This window comes from Rattus rattus, chromosome 16, assembly GCF_011064425.1.
Source record: "Rattus rattus isolate New Zealand chromosome 16, Rrattus_CSIRO_v1, whole genome shotgun sequence".
Taxonomy (NCBI): domain Eukaryota; kingdom Metazoa; phylum Chordata; class Mammalia; order Rodentia; family Muridae; genus Rattus; species Rattus rattus.
The window spans coordinates 38,736,623-38,753,022 of record NC_046169.1 but is presented as its reverse complement, the minus strand read 5'-3'; the positions used below and the strand labels follow the sequence as shown (position 1 = coordinate 38,753,022).

The 16,400-nt window shown below is 47.7% G+C and overlaps 1 protein-coding gene across 1 annotated transcript in view; it reads left to right on the top strand.

Annotated features, from left to right (window-relative positions):
• The window catches only part of Sppl3 (signal peptide peptidase like 3), an 82,967-nt gene that overhangs the window by 56,875 nt on the left and 9,692 nt on the right, over nucleotides 1-16,400 (top strand). Inside the window, exons 3-8 of the mRNA XM_032887272.1 lie at nucleotides 3,185-3,273; nucleotides 10,568-10,687; nucleotides 11,375-11,453; nucleotides 12,333-12,445; nucleotides 15,620-15,726; nucleotides 16,150-16,313. Coding sequence (XP_032743163.1) covers nucleotides 3,185-3,273; nucleotides 10,568-10,687; nucleotides 11,375-11,453; nucleotides 12,333-12,445; nucleotides 15,620-15,726; nucleotides 16,150-16,313 — 672 coding nt within the window. The remainder of the gene's footprint in view (nucleotides 1-3,184; nucleotides 3,274-10,567; nucleotides 10,688-11,374; nucleotides 11,454-12,332; nucleotides 12,446-15,619; nucleotides 15,727-16,149; nucleotides 16,314-16,400) is intronic.

Below are 16,400 nucleotides of genomic sequence, written 5' to 3'. Positions count from 1 at the left end.
AGGCCCAGCACACTGGCTGCCTAGGTGACAGAGAGCTTTACTTCTAGAGACTGAAAGTCCAAGATCTAAGAAGTCAGCAGGACGGGCTTTATCCAGGCTCCCCTTTGGGTTTGGTCCTCACATGTAGATGGCGCCTTCCCTTGTCCTTCTCTCCTGACAGCACAGATGTCTGGGAGGTCCATCTATCGCTCCCTTTCCCTTGCCCACATCTGCTGCTTTATCTCCTTCGATACCATTTGAAGCCAGGTGTGGTGGTTCACACCTTCAGTCCTAGCACTTCCCAGGCAGAGAGAGGCAGGTGTATCTTGAGTTCAACACCAGCTTTCGAGCACACTCAGTGATTTTGAAGAGGTGTAGAACAAAACAATGAATAAACATAGAGATTTGTAGTCCCCTGCCTATAGGGTTACTCTGAAAATCCAAAGACATCTTGAGCTGGAGTCTGGAGTGTGGTGCTTTGGTTTTAGAGCATTTGTATAGCTTGTCTGAGGTTCCTGTACCATTCCAACCCAGAACAAAGAAAGTCGTCTTGACTGCACCACATGCCGGCCCAGTACCTGAGCAGGGAGTGCAGTTAGGGTTAGCTCTTGTAAGCTGAGCATGAGACACAAGGCAGGAGGGTCAGAAGTTGAAGAACATGTTTGGTTACATAGTCTGACCACCCTGTCTCACACTGTCCTGTCCCCTCCCAAAACAGACAAACAAACAATTAGAAAACCCGGTCTCTACCTTATTATTTTATTATTCTGGCACTCAGAACATTTCTGGCCACAGTCCGAACCCCCCCCCCCCCTTATATGCACTGATGATAATCTGTTGGCCAAGGACAGGATTTCTTGGCTATACAGCCCAGGCTGGCCTCAAACTTGCCATTTCCTGGGTCTTCGTCTTGAATGCTGACTGTGCATCACTCATTGGAGAGTCATTCATCTCCTAAAGCTTGACCTGCAACTACTTCTGTTGAGTCCTAGATGGTAAGGATCTCCTATAACTCTGGCTGGTTCAGACTTTGGATACAAACTTGCAGTTCTCTTGCCTCAGCCTCCCAGCTGCTGGGATTTTGGACATGTGCTTCCACCATGTCCATTTCCTTCTTTCTGGTATTCATTTTTTACTCTATCCTTGTTTATATATTTGTAAGTGAGTAATTTTGTTTGTGGCAAATGTGGAAGACATCTTGGTAGAGTTGATTCTCTCTCTTGATATTTATGTGGATCAAATTCATAATCAGGCTTACACAGTAAGCTCTTGGCCTGCTAAGCTTTCTTATAGCCCATGTTGCTCATTTAAACATTGATTTCAGTAACCCAAGTGTGCTCTTTGTTAAGCAAGTAGCCAGGGTGCAGTTTGAATGGAATGTGTGGCAGTAACATTGGGTGTATAGATACACATCATACCATGTTATTGTAGAGCAGTAACATAATTATGGTGGTGAGATGGTCTGGCTGGGGTGAGGAGGGTGGTCATATGTACAGTCAGAACAGACTGTTCAAGGGCTAGCCAAGTACTGGGCAGTCTGTAGAGTTAATAAGTTACCGAGTAAGTTAGGGCACAGTCGTCCTGGTGGCCTGAGACAGAAGTCTTCCCACAAAGGCAGCAGTTAAACAGCTGAGGTCTGCTGTGGGCTGTGCAAGTGTACTAGGCTGTGACAGGATCCTAGCCCAGCCCAGTGATCAAACTCTGTAAAGCTGGAAAATAGAGCACTTGCCACCTTGAACAGATACACAGCCCTCCACTTCACTCAGGTAGATTTCTCGTGTTGTGTAGTGGTAACCCCAAGGATCAAACAAGGCTTGAAGTTCAGCAAGACTCAGGCAACTAGAAGCTCAGAGTAGTTACACAAGACCTCCCAGCATCAGGAGGCAGAGACAGGCAGATCTCTGTGAGTTCAAGGCCAGCCTGGTTGATACAGAGGAACCCCGTCTAGTGGGGACATGGGAGGGTGACCACCTCTATAGCACCTCAGCTGCTGCCTTTGGCACCATCTCTGCAGCAGTGCTGGCAGCAAGATGAAATAAATGTACTCGTGTGCGGGTGTGTGTGCGCGTGCGTGCGTGCGTGCGTGCATGCGTGCGTGTGTGTTCCCAGCAGAGACACTGGTAGAGAGAGGAAGACAGAGCCCACAAATGCAGTTTAAGGTAGCAATGTCTTTCATTCTGTAACAGTACAAAGCAAGCAGGAAGAAAATGAGCCAGCACAGTGAGTGTGGGCTAACGTCCTCCTCCTTCATGGGCTTATGTTGTACGTGCACTGCATGGATAGGCCAGAAGACTGTTGTTTTCCTCACTCCGTCTCTACTGAACCTTGAGCTCATCAGTTGGGCTAGATTGGCTGACCTAGATTGTGCGCCACACCCCAGTGCGGAAGGACAGATGTGTGCCATCACATCCAGCTTTGACATGGCGTCTGTTGCACAGCAGTCTGGACTGAGCAAGTATTCTTTATTAGCTCAATCTGTCATTTGTGAAATGCCTCAACACAAAACATGCTCTTTCTTTAATATCTATTGAGATATTTGCTGATATTGGGCATGTCAGAAGACATGAAACACATAATCCTACCGTAGCAGATACATTGTAGCCTAGATGGCTCAGGCAACAGAAACCTGCCTTCTCAGAGCGCTGGAGACTGAACTGGAAAAGCAGGTGTGTGGTTGGACTGTCTGTGGACCAACTGACCCAATTAGTGTCAGCCCCTCAGTGCACGAGGCCCCCAGCCTTGTCCATCCAGCCCTGGACTGTTACCTGACTTTTGACTTTCACTGTTCTGTACAAGCCTCCTCTCACCAGTCACATGATTTGCAGGTATTTTCTTCCATCTCATGAGTGGCGTTTGTTTGTTTGTTTGTTTGTTTGTTTGTTTGTTTGTGTTGTTGGAAGCACAGGTGTTTTCACCTGCTTTTTGCTATTTTGAGAGGGTCCTCCCTGTACCCTCTCTAAAAGCTGTCACATGGGTATAAAAGTTTCCCTTTCCAGATTTTTAATCATAGGAAAGTAATTAAGAGACTGTGGCAAGTTGAACTGCACTGGAGTGCCTTATTACAGTTGGACAGCTCGAGAAGGAACACTGAAGGGCTGTAGACGGCTTCCCAGTTGGGAAGAGGCTGTCCTGGCTCAGGACTGACATGGCTGCTTTCTCTTATGCAGAACTGAAGCTGACTGTTAATTCTCTCTCTCTCCCACAGGTCTCTTAATATGGACTTTGAGAACCAAGATAAGGAGAAAGACAGCAGCAGTAGTTCTGGCCCTTTCAATGGCAGCAGCACCAATAACAGTAAGGCGTGTCCTGTGCTCCTCGATAGTCACAGCCTCACCCCACCCTCACCCCATGCGCTCACCGCAGCTGACCTCTCCGTACCTCCGGTCCCTCACTCACACGTGATCAACAATGCGATCCAATCTGTACCCTGCCATCTGCTATACTCTGTGAGCTAAGTCTAATGCCGCCGGTTGCCCAAGTACGGGGAGCTTGCACCTGCTGCCGCTGCCGAGGTCACTCCTTCCCCATAAAGCACAGGCCATGTCCATCCGCCCGTGACCTTGCTAGCTGTTCTGTCCCGATGACCGCTTAATTACATATCTCTGAGAGAGTACATTCAAGTGCTTGGAGAGATAAGTGTTAGGATTGTCTCCTGATTCAAAATATCCCACAAGAATACAAATCCTTTTTAAAATAGAGATGAATCTGTACACGAGTTATCATTTATCCATACAGTGGAATATTATTTCATATTTCATAATGAAGCACTTGGGGCCAGGGAGAAGGCCTAGTCAGAAAAGTGCTTGTCCCACAAGCATGGATCCTGAGCTCAGGTGGGCAGCACCACATAATAACCTGGGCCTACTGGCATGTGCCTGGTTTTTACTTCAGATTGGGAAGTGAACACAACAAAGACAGTGAAGTAGGACTCACTTACGTGGAAAGAGTCAGAGGCAGGTGGGCCTCTGTGAGTGTGAGGCCAGCCTGGTCTACAGAGGGAGTTTCAGGACAGCCAGGGCTACACAGAGAGACTGCCTTTAAAATTGTCTGTCCATAGATATTAAAATCTTTGCGTGAAATAAAGCCTGTACCAGTGATTTACTAGGAACCACATCAAACCCAGTGTGAAATCTGATTTTCAGATTGATGTATTACATAATTTATCTTCAAGCTAAGTCACATTCTTGTAACTTTACTTCTTCTTTTTTTAAAATATTTTTTAATGTATATGAGAACACTGTAGCTGCCTTCAGACACACCAGAGAAGGGCGTCAGATCCCATTACAGATGGTTGTGAGCCACCATGTGGTTGCTGGGAATTGAACTCACGACCTCTGGAAGAGCAGTCAGTGCTCTTAACCACTAAGCCACCTCTCCAGCCCCAGCTCCAGACTTTACTTCTAAAGTCCAATATGGTGCAGCATATTTGCAAATGATGTAAGTAAGACAGATTATAGTCTGGCACACTGCGTCACAAAATCAAAGAGAAGCATGTAGTGTTCTAAAAATCTAAAAATCTCATAGAAGGAAGTACCTGCTAATGTCAGTTTTATTTCTTGTTATTTATCAGGGTCACATGAGGGTCATCACCTCTTAGTCATTTTCTTAAGGTGGCCTCCTGTGTCAGACTGTGCACCCTTTCCATTATGCACGGAGGCCCAGACACCAAGAGAATTCACAGGTACCTATCATACAGTACAGTACAGTTCTCTTTGATGCAGACTGGAAAATACTAAGAAAGAAAATCCTCTGTGAGTCAGCACTCACCATACAATGCCCCATCATTTTAGGTTGAAGGACAGTGTGGGAAAGGGTCTTTTGTTTTGGTTTTGTTTTTTGTTTGTTTGGTTTGGTTTGGTTTGGTTTTTGCTTTTTTAAACAGGGATTCTCTGTGTAGCCCTGGCTGTTCTGAAACTCACTAGATCAGGGTGGTCTTGAATCCAGAGATCCGCCTGTCTCTGCCTCTGTACAGATAGGGACTAAAGATATGGGCCACAACAGGAACTGAGGGAAGGTTCTCAAAAGATTGGTGCTAAGTTAGTGCCAAGATGTTGGCAAGAGGATTTTGTGCCAGTTAAAGGATAAAGTGACCAGATGGAGGTGTGTGAAAGATCACAGTTGCCTTCTTCCAAAAGACCGAAGAGTGAAGGAGTTTGTGGAAGCAAACAAACATGGAAGTGAGGGAGTAGTGAAGGCCGTGGGACCCACAGCAGACATCAAAGCTCACAACTCAAACAGTGCTCTGCCCAACAGCCAAAGGTGCAAGAACCTCCTGGAGAGTACAGCACTGGGCACATTAGAACTCAGGAAACAGCCACCAGGATGGCGCAAGATGAAACCCTGGCCACACCTAGTGTAAAAAAGACCAGTCCTCTTGTGTTTCCTGGGGAGTATGTTTGTGACATGGACACAGCCCACAGACTAAGCCCCAGCACTCCTGGGCCCAGCAGTGTGGCTCTCTGGTGCATGCGTACAGGCTCCTGTCACACCCCTGGAGCTCTGGAGGAGAGCATGGCAGTATCAGGGCCAGAGGTGAGGTGGGACAGATAAGAGCAGATGCAACAGTTCTGGGAGAAACGGCAAAGCAGACCTGCCCCTGTCTGAGAAGCACTGGACCTGCCGCCCTTCCTCTGACACTGCCTGGGGACTGCGGGCAGTCAGGCCTCCCCATCTTCCCGTATCTGCTGCATCTGCTTTGACAGACTGTAGTGGGGAAGGCAGGTTTGAAGAACGCCTCTGCCTCTTGGGGTTAAAGAACACAGCTGTGATGGCCAGAAGTAGTAAGAGGAAGAGAAAGAAATGGCAGGCCAGACTTGGTGGTCCAGGTCCTAGAGGCAGTCTTCCATGGCTGCTGAGCTCGCTGCCCTCACTCAGAAGGTGGCCCTGGGGGGGAGTTTTGCTTTTCCTCTGCTGTCTGCCAAATGCATGACTGCCCTTAGTATCCAGGCATAATTCCCGTTGAAGAGCACAAGAGCTGGCATGGTGGGACTGGATGGAATTTGGGAGGAAATGTCACCCCATGACACAAGGACAGCTGTCATCTCCGTGTGTGGGAACTTAAGAAGGAAAGTTGCCATAGAGCAACTTCCTAGCTAGCCTCAGCTACAAAGCGATATTCTGTCTCGATTCTGTGTCAAAACAGTAATAATGATATTATGGGCTGGAGATAGCTCAGTGATTAAGAGCACTAGCTGCTTTATCAGAGCCTCAGGTTTGTGCAGGTTCTGAGCACCCACATGATGGCCAGGAGCCATCTGTAGCTCTAGAGCAGATCTCTGTCTGTTGATGCTCTGATGCCCTCTTCTGGCCTTTGAGAGTGCTGCACCAATGTGTTAGTCATAAACGCAGGCAGAAACACACACACACACACACACACACACACACACACACACACACACACACACACACACACACACAAAATATCAAAGACGTACAAAGAAGAATTACTTGTGATAGCTAAAAGTTTAGGGAAAAAACCCTAAATGTCGGTCATGGAATGGAAAGATTTTTCATCCAGTGAAGTTGTAGAACAGAACAGAGTAGAACAGTTCTTACAAAGTAGTGTTGAGTGGAAGAAGCCAGACACACATTATTTAATGTGTGTAAAGTTCCAAAACCAGGCATAGTAATGAGCATCTTAGGTGTGGGGGAAGTAATCGCAGCATCAGGCTGACTGAGGAAAGAGAGTCTCCAGCTCAAAGCCAGCCTGCACTTACACAGATTCTGCCTGTAGTGAAAGTCAGAATTCATGCACACAGAAAATGGTTGGAAAGAAAGTTGTAAGAAGCAAGGATTTCCATCCAGATCATCTCTGACTGCCCCAGTGTATTTCTAGTAACTGGGTCTGCCCCCACCACCTTTCCTTCCTTTATTTACACAGGGTTTCACTGTGTAGCCCTGACTGGTCTGGAACTCGGTGTAGACTAGTGTGGCCTAACCTCATTGAAAACCCCTGCCTTTGCTCTTCCCAGTCTAGGACTAAAGGTGTGTTCCTCCGTGCTCCGCCCAGTTCTTCATTTAATAGATAAAGGGGGAAAGCCACATAAACCCACTGCCTGATTTTAGTCCTTACACAGCCTCCAGGAATAGACCTGAGGGCCAGTAAGCAAAGAAGACAGACAGACACACATGGGAAGAAAATCTGAACAGGGCAGACAGAGGCCGCCAAAGGAGGCACTAAAGCTTGTCCAGTTGATTATATAGACTGAACAGAGAGGCAGGGCTGCTGTATACATGAACAAGGAGGTGGGTTTTATGGTACACAGCAGGATCTTAGCTAATGTCAGTATGGGAGTGGTCAGTTGGAGAGGGGTCTTCACACCCTAAGCATCCCTTCAAGGAGAACATTATCTACCATGGACCCAAGGAAGGCTTTGCCATTCCGTGGAGCCTCAGCAGGGATCATCCTGTGGGTTTGAGCACCGGGATCCTTGACATGGCCAGCCTAAGTTAAGACTTCTGACCACTCCCAGAACTGGACACTTGTGGAAGTCTGGAACTGTGGGGATTGGTGGGTGTACACATCTTTAATTGCCCCATTTAGACTGCCACAAAGTAGCCATAAAAACTAGAAATGTCCCCATCTCTCCTGTCCTTAGTTTGTGATGATGTGGGGAATATCTAATCACAGGATACAATTCAGTAACAGACTTCAGTTTACACTGACCGTGTCAGTGCCTGCTGCCTGTGGCTGCCTTCACTGATAATGATGTGAGCTGGGCTTGGTGGCTCAATTGAGAGGGAGAGGTAAGGGGTGAGGAGTTAGGTCATGGTCATGAGCTGGAAGCCAGCCTGGGTTATATAAGGCTGAGTTCCAGAGCAAGCAAAAAAAATTTTAAAAGTTTATAAATTCCACAATTATGCCTTTTTTTAGGCTGGCTGTGTGAGGCTGTGTAAGCCTTTGTGATTACGGTTGTCATGTTTAAATGTCTTGTTTTGCTTTGCTTTGCCTTTAAATCATTGGAGTTTGGTCAGATGTCTAATTGGCTATCTCCTCCCTTGTAGAACCATTGTCTCTGGTGCCCAGAAGTACAGTGGCAGCAACTAAAAGAGCCCAGTGCCGCCATCTCCTGGTTTAATTGCTGATTTCAGAAGAGGAACTGTCCTAATAGCCTCACTGTTCCTTGTATTGTTTGTTTTAGTTACCATGCTAAGATAAAACAAGTTTATTATAAATACATCTTACAGTCTTGCTAATGTAATCTCTGCTCTAAGGCATCTTAATTTTTTGTAGGTCAGGATGACCTCAAAGTCCCCATATAGTGAGGGTGATCTTTATCTGGTACCCTTGCCTCAGCTCACTGGGGCCACAGATAGGCAGGGTGCGCAGAGGGAATCTCTGATATGTGTCAGCAACTGATAACAGTGAGCTCAGTCAGAAAATAGGAGGTGGGACATCCGGCAGGGGTAGAGAGGATCCAGGGAAATAGGAACAGGCGAGATTCTCCCTGAAGGCCGAGGAGACGGACAGATGGACAGACAGGAGATGAGACCAGCCTGGTAGCTGAGCCCAGGTTACAATAAAGGGTTAGTAGATTGAGAGCGAGTTGGAGAAGGAGCCGAAGCTTATGTATGGCCTAAGCGTTTATTAGTGAACAGTGAGTCTCCGAGTGCTTATGTCTGTTACCGTCTTGTTTCTCAGTGTGCACGTGTGTGGGTAGGGCCGTCTCCTTTCTTCCACCATGCAAGTCCAGGGCGTCAGGCTGGCTTGGTACAGGTGCCTGGCCAAACAATAAGCTCTGTTGCCAGACCCAAGCCTGTGTGAGTGTGAGTGTGTGTGTGTGTGTGCGTGCGTGTGTAAAACTGTGTAAAAGTGTGTGTGTAAAAGTGTGTGAGATTTATTTTAAAAATTATGTGCATGCGTATATGGGAGGGTATGGGCACAAGAGTGTAGGCACCGCTCAGAGGCCAGAAGAGGGAATCAGATCTCTTTTTTTTTTTTTTTTTTTTTCTTTTCTTTTTTTCAGAACTGGGGACCGAACCCAGGGCCTTGCACTTGCTAGACAAGTGCTCTACCCCTGAGCTAAATCCCCAACCCCGGCATCAGATCCCCTGGAGCTGTAGGTACACAGGCAGTGTGAGCTGCCTGAACTCAGGTCGTTAGCAAGAACAGTGAGTGTGCACTTAACCACTGAGAGCTCCCCAGTCTAATAGTTTTAAATGTCACCTTGTCATTTTCAGCCCTTTATGCCTAGGTTTTATCTTGATTGGGTCATTTACTTACAACCTTAACACAGATTTTTACTTTATTCCATTATAATAGATTATGTGACAGTTTTCATATGACAGAGTTTTCAATCTCAGTAGGATTAGGTCGGCATGGGGTGGGGGGATTCCCTTTGATTCAGCAATCATCAGATTCTGACAGTCTCCTCTCTGTAAATATTCTGCTCACAGGTCTCAGTCCTGGTGCAAAATTAACTGTTCTGTGTAGAACGATAGCTAAACCTAACCCCTGAAGATTTAGTTATCTAAGTAAGATTTAAGAAAATCTCTTTAGACCTGGCAGGGTGGCTCAACAGGTGAAGGTGGGCTGCTAAGCCTGAGAACCTGAGTCAAGCCTGGAACCCTCATGGGAGAAGGCAACAACTCCACAGGTTGTCCTCTGACCTCCACGTGTTTGCCATGGCACACCCACATGCAAACAGAAAATAAGTAATTACAATTCCAGACAGTGAAAATCTTTCCAGGTGATTCCAGTGGGCAGCTAACTCTTAAGAAAGAATACTGAGCTGTGTCCTGCTCTGTCCTAGGACTTTTCTCTTTTAATCTCCTCTTCTGGTGCCTTAAAACTTCACAGCCAAACCACCACCACCACCATCACCACCACCACCACTTAAAAGCCGGACAATGGCAGGAGGCGTGTATGAGTTTGGTCACTATAGTACTGAAGGGCAGCAACAAGGACAGCAAGGACCTCATCCTCTCACAGAAAGCCTTAGAGCCTGGAAGGAACACAGCACACAGCAGGCCCAGGAGCCCTTGTTTCCTGAGACACTGTGAAATGCACGAGCGTGTTCCTTGCAGGACAAGGATAGCAGCTGTAGACTGTGGCGTCTGGATAAAGACTGACGTCATGGCAGGTCTAGAAACTGATGTCCAGTCCGAGTTCACCAAGTAGCCAAGCAGCTGCGAAAACTCAAGAGTCAGCAGTCAAGAGCACTGGCTGCTCTTCTAAAGTTTGATTCTCAGACCCACATGGCAGCTAACAGCTGTTTGTAAGTCTGGTGCCCTCTTCTAACTTTGTGTGGGCACCACATGCTAGCAAAACTCCATACACAGAAAAGAAAGCAATTTTAAAATGCATTTCAGTGCTTAAACCCTCTTGGGTAGAATGAATTCCGTTCTGGCCATGTATTAAGGCATTTCTTTGATGATCTGTTACCTGCAGTTGAGGTCTTAAAAATCCTCAGGCTGTGAAAACAACAGAAATGGACCCTAAAGTGTCTGACCTCTGACCTCTCTGATGACGTCAGTTCATCATGTAATGCTCAGCTTGCGTGTGAGGTAGTTTATGCGAGTGGGGGTGCGTGGCTGTGTGTCTGTTAGGAATAAGGGCTGATGTGTCCTGCTCTCCTCTCCTCCCCAGGCATTCAGACCATTGACTCCACCCAAGCTCTGTTCCTTCCGATTGGAGCGTCCGTCTCTCTCCTAGTCATGTTCTTCTTCTTTGACTCAGTTCAAGTCGTTTTCACAATATGTACAGCAGGTAATTTAGCTTCAAGTTTACTAAAAGGAATAAAAATGGTGTTTTTAATTATTGTCTGGGAATTATACTGTATGTGCCATGCCATGCAAGTTGAACCTTCATTATCTGTTATCAGAGTCTTCAAGAAAGGTGGGATTGGGGGTTGGGGAAACTGGGGAGCTCCGGTGGTACCACCAGATAGCTGTGACTTGTTTCTGCAGATAACCCACAGGTCTTGTTAGTCGGAGTGGCCATTAGCTTCCTCTACCGACGTGTCTACAGATAGAAACATTGACAGCTAATCACAGTAACTAGCTGCCAGCTTTGCAGTGTGTTTGTAGGCTAAGCAGTGCCATTAGGGGTTCACCCTCTGCCTGCTGTGTATTCCTTCTGCCTAAGCTAAGGGAGGATAGCATGGCCTGTCCCATCTACGTCATACTGGGTGCTGGTTATTACTTAGAAGAAGAAGATGCCATCCATGCAGTAGTGAAAGACCTCTATTTCTGGGCACACAACTCAGGGCCACAGACATACATGAGGTCCCTGGGTCCCAGCTTCAGCACAAGCAGACAAACGGGAAGGGTCCTTTAGGTAACTTTTCTACTTGTTAAGAAAACTGTATTGGAAAACCATCTTCCATGAGTTATGTCATTTTTCCTGTAATGGGTAAAGAAAAAAAAATTAATAAAACCTATTTTCTTTTCCTAGTTCTTGCAACAATAGCTTTTGCTTTTCTTCTTCTCCCAATGTGCCAGTATTTAACAAGACCCTGCTCACCTCAGAATAAGTAAGTACTCAGGCCTTTCCCTCTAAGTTATAAGAATAGTCGGTGTGGACTGGAATACACAAACAGCCAGAGACTGGGCAGGGAGACACATGGTCGCCCCAATGTCTCCTTTTGCACCTTCTCATGGCCCAGGAAGTGCGGATGTTTCTTCAGACGTGGGGGCTGCTGTGGTCTGTTCCCTGCTCAGCTCCATTAGGAAGACCGGGCAGTGTTGTAGAAGCAGTGAAGTGGGTTTTGGTTCCAGACTCTGTTGGTCTCTGGTGACTTGCACATGCAGCTGCCTTGCCTCAGCACATTGTTGGCACCATCACCCCAGGAGCCATTGCTCATGGACACCCACGGATGGAGTTCATTTCCCCATCTTACAAGTATTACCTCATCATGGCTAAATGAATGGGATCTGTTCCTTTCTTGATTTTTTTTCTCTTAGAAATAAGATTTGCCTCATATTCAACTCAAAGACTCATTATTTTACATTATACTTTTAGACACCCATAAAAAATACACTGTCTCAGTGCCATGGTTCAGTGGGTGAAAGTGCTTGACTATTTAATCCTTATGAATACACAGTGGAAGGACAGACTGACTTCACAGTGCTGTCACCTGACCTCCACACACTCTCTCTCTCTCTCTCTCTCTCTCTCTCTCTCTCTCACACACACACACACACACACACACACACACACTCAATGATAATAATAATAATTAAAATGTAAATTTAAATAACGAACGGCATTGCCGAGTGGGAGCTGAAGTGTTTCACAGGTGACTCCAGCCCGACTTGGGTCTTGTAGCTTCCCAGGCCCAGGTGGTCGTTGCTCTTGGGAATGGTGACTGGGGGACCAGTCAGTCACTGAGTGCAGCCACTGTGTTTTCCAGGATCTCCTTCGGTTGCTGTGGGCGTTTCACTGCTGCCGAGCTGCTATCCTTCTCCCTGTCGGTCATGCTTGTCCTCATCTGGGTTCTCACTGGACACTGGCTTCTTATGGACGGTGAGTGACGCCACGGGCTGCTGTGACTGTTTCTTGCATGGGTTCATAGGTCACGGCCTCAGCTGCGGTCCTTGGACCAGTGCGGATGCATACATTTCAAAAAACAATTGTGAACAGAAGTTAACTCAGAGTCACGCACACACTGAGTCCACGCTGACGCTGTGCACGGTTGTTGTAGCATCACACACCTTCACTAAAGGCCTTGGTTCTGAAGACACAACATGCCCGACCTCGCACAGCTCTGCTCATGCTGATGTGTGTGCTACAATCGCAGTGTTTTACTGCAGTGCCGTCTCCTCTCCAGAGGACACAACGGCACAACAGAGGGCAGAGGCCTTTCATAGTCTGCAGTCATAGTCTGCTGTCACTCTCCGAAGTAGACATGGGGCTCACATAGCCTTGGCGCGCGCGTGCGTGCGTGCGTGCGTGCGTGCGTGCGTGCGTGCGTGTGTGTGTGTGTGTGTACACGTTTATTTGTTTTGTCCAGGACAGGGTTTCTCTACGTAGCCTGCCCATCCCTTTTAATTCCAGCATTCTAGAGGCAGAAGGATCTCTCTGAGTTCAAGGTCAACCTGGTCTACAAAGCAAATTATAGGCACCAGGGCCATACAGTGAAATAAATAAATAAATAAACAAGCAAACAAAACCTGCTGTGGACAGAGTCACCACAGGTTCTCACTCCGTCCTCGACCAGCCCTGCCCCGTGGCATCTGCCAGGGCCTTTCCTAAGGCAGGCAGGCAGGCAGGCAGGCACAGCCTCTCACTGGGTCTTCCTTTAGAAGACAAGTCTGTGACCAGTTTATCGCTCATTCATGGTCACTTCCCCATTTTTTGCTTATAACACATACAAGTGGAAATAAACATTACATGTATGATACATAAAAACAGATACTCAGGTGCAGTCGGCTCAGTAGTTAGGAGCACTTCCTGCTCTGGGCAGAGTTCAGTTCTCGGCACCCCTGTCAGGAGGCTCCCAGCAGCCTGTACCTGCAGCTCTGAGGGCTCCCAGCAGCCTGTACCTGCAGCTCTGCAGGCCTCCATACGCCCTCCATGGCCTTGGCCTTGTAGGGTGCTGCTGCTTTACAGATAGTGTCTGCCCGTGTTGTCATATAAGGAACACGGAGCCCTTTTAAATAGCTCCAGAGCCTTCTGAAGTGCATGTGTTATTCCATTGTTACTGTATCCTTAAATTGTCTCTTAACATAGCTGAGGTAAACATGGTAGGTCTACTCCTTGGGTCTGGGTGTGGCATCACTCTGATCCACGGTAGGCAAGTGCTCTTTTGAGCTGTTTCACCAGCACACGTGATTTTCAAAAGATGAATTTCCAGACATGACATTCTCCCAATAAAGGTTTTCTTTTCTTTCTTTTTTTCTTTAAGATTTATTTTCTTATTATATATAAAGTACACTGTCACTGTCTTCAGACACCAGAAGAGGGCATCGGATCCCATCACAGATGGTTGTGAGCCACCATGTGGTTGCTGGGAATTGAGCTCAGGACCTCTGGAGGAGCAGTCAGTGCTCTTAACCTCTGAGCCGTCTCTCCAGCCCAAGGTTTTCTATATTTACTATGTGTGTTCCAAACAAGGTTTCCCTATATGGCCCTGGAACTTACTCTGTAGACACAGAGATCTGCCTGCCTCCTGAGCACTGGGATTGAAGTTGTGCACCCTCACCATTGGCTCGTTATACTTTTGTATCTGTAATCCTCTCTCCTTTCAGAAGGAGAGCCAGCACCAGCTAAACTTTACTGAATGAAGTGGTGACATGGCTCGTAGGGCAAGAAGATTGACCCAGGTTGAATCCTGGGAACCACACTGTCCAAAGAGAGCTGACTCCCACAAGTTGTCTTTTGACCTACACGTGTGCCCTAAGAAATAAATGTAATAAAAGAATTAAAAATCACTCTATATGCTTAAAACCCTGAAACATCATACACATTTAAAACTCTGTACAGTTAAAATGAAAGAACGTATACCCTGATGTCATGTAATTAGGAAATAGATCATTTTGCTCATGGCCAGAAGAAATAGAAACTTGACTACCGATGATTGTGGTGTCATCACACCCACAGAATAATGTTAAAAGAACACGTGCCGCAGTACCGTGGGAGACGGGGGAGTGTTAGACCTTAAAGGACTCATGTTTCCTCATTGATGAGAAAGATGTGGGATTTGTTACACGAGCCATGGTGATTACTAAAAGCAGTGAGGAAATAAGCCGAGTGCAGAGTGCTTACAAGCTGTGTTTGGGTGGCATGAAAGTTGGCCCAGCTGTAAATGCACTTTTTAAACAGAAAATCTGCGGATGCAATACATAGAAGGATACACAGGATCCCACGCCTGGGAGAAGGCTGACTGCAGGCTAAGGAAGATGTAGTCCACTCCTTTCAGCAGCGCAGGCCAAAGGGGCATTTCACTCTGGGAACCCTCTGCCTTCAGGACTTAAAGGATGAACCTTACTTCTGCAGTGACCACAACTGCAGTACATTTCCGTCATGAAATCCACCCAATAATTAAAGTTCCCTGTCACCTAAGGGTCTCACTGGAGCACTGAGCTGGCCGAGTGCCACAGGCATTGCTGCACTTCCCTGTAGGTGCCACAGTGCCAGCCCCACACACAGTCTCTAACCTTGGGTTCACTGCTTTTCTACAGTGGAGTGATAGGTAACTGTTCTTCTAAGCTGTGTAATTGGTTGCTTTTGGTGTGTTTGAGGGGGTGGGCAGTGGGGGGATAAGTTTTCTCTGTAGCCCTGACTGTCCTGGAGCTCTTTGTAGACCAGGCTAGCCTCGAATTCAGAGATCCATCTTCCTTTGCCCTCCTGAGTGCTAGGATTAAGGGATTAAGGTGTGCGCCACTGTGGCCAGCTAAATTGTGTTCTTAACACGGTAACATTCTCTATCCAAAGGAACAGTGTCAAGACAGGAGTGAGGGGGTCTCCCAGCTCAGGATCATTCAGATCCTGGGACGGCCTGCACACAGCCCAGCCTTATCTAGTAGAATGTGGGGACCTGTGGGGACCTGCCTCACACCCTAGCAGGTCTGGGTGGGCTGCTGCAGTACACATAATTGTCGGACATGAGAGCTCAGAGCACCTCGGGTTGGGGAGTCAGGAGCTTATGAAACGAGACCTCCCATCTACACACTGAACCCCATGTTGACTCTACTCTAGCTCTGGCCATGGGTCTCTGTGTCGCCATGATCGCCTTCGTCCGCCTGCCAAGCCTCAAGGTTTCCTGCCTGCTTCTCTCAGGGCTTCTCATCTACGATGTCTTCTGGGTGAGTGTGTGCATCCCTAGACGTCCTGTTCTCTTCTGAATTTAGTTGAAATGGCTGCTTCTCAAGGCTGTCTAAGCACCCAAAGCCTGCATGCCCGCAGCCTGAGGTGACTGATCCCTCTGCTGTGGAGCTCAGGTCTTCATCATGTCCAGGCCCCAGTACCTTTTGTTGGTGGCCGCAGGGATCCCTGTGGTACCGTAGGCCATGTGTGTGATGGGTGCAGCAGGCAGCGTGCTGGCGAGGACCCATGCGTAGGAGCACTCGTTCCACTGGTCAGTGGGTGTGAAAGACACTGCAACCTGCAGGCCCCACGACGTGCAGGCTCAGTGCCTGATGCCTTAGGGTCGAGCCATAGGGCAGAGGAGGCCACTGGCCAATGTGGGGGCTGGCAGCTCGTGAAGCAGCATCTCTTCATCTCGGCAGGTGTTTTTCTCGGCCTACATCTTCAACAGCAATGTCATGGTGAAAGTGGCCACACAGCCAGCTGACAATCCCCTCGACGTCCTGTCCCGCAAGCTCCACCTGGGACCCAATGTGGGGCGTGATGTTCCTCGCTTGTCTTTGCCTGGAAAGTTGGTCTTCCCAAGGTAGGACTGGCCTGGGCCCTCCCACATCAGGGGACACAGTGCCTTTTCCCTCAGCATTCCGATCCTCCTGAGAAGACCGGTGTAGAC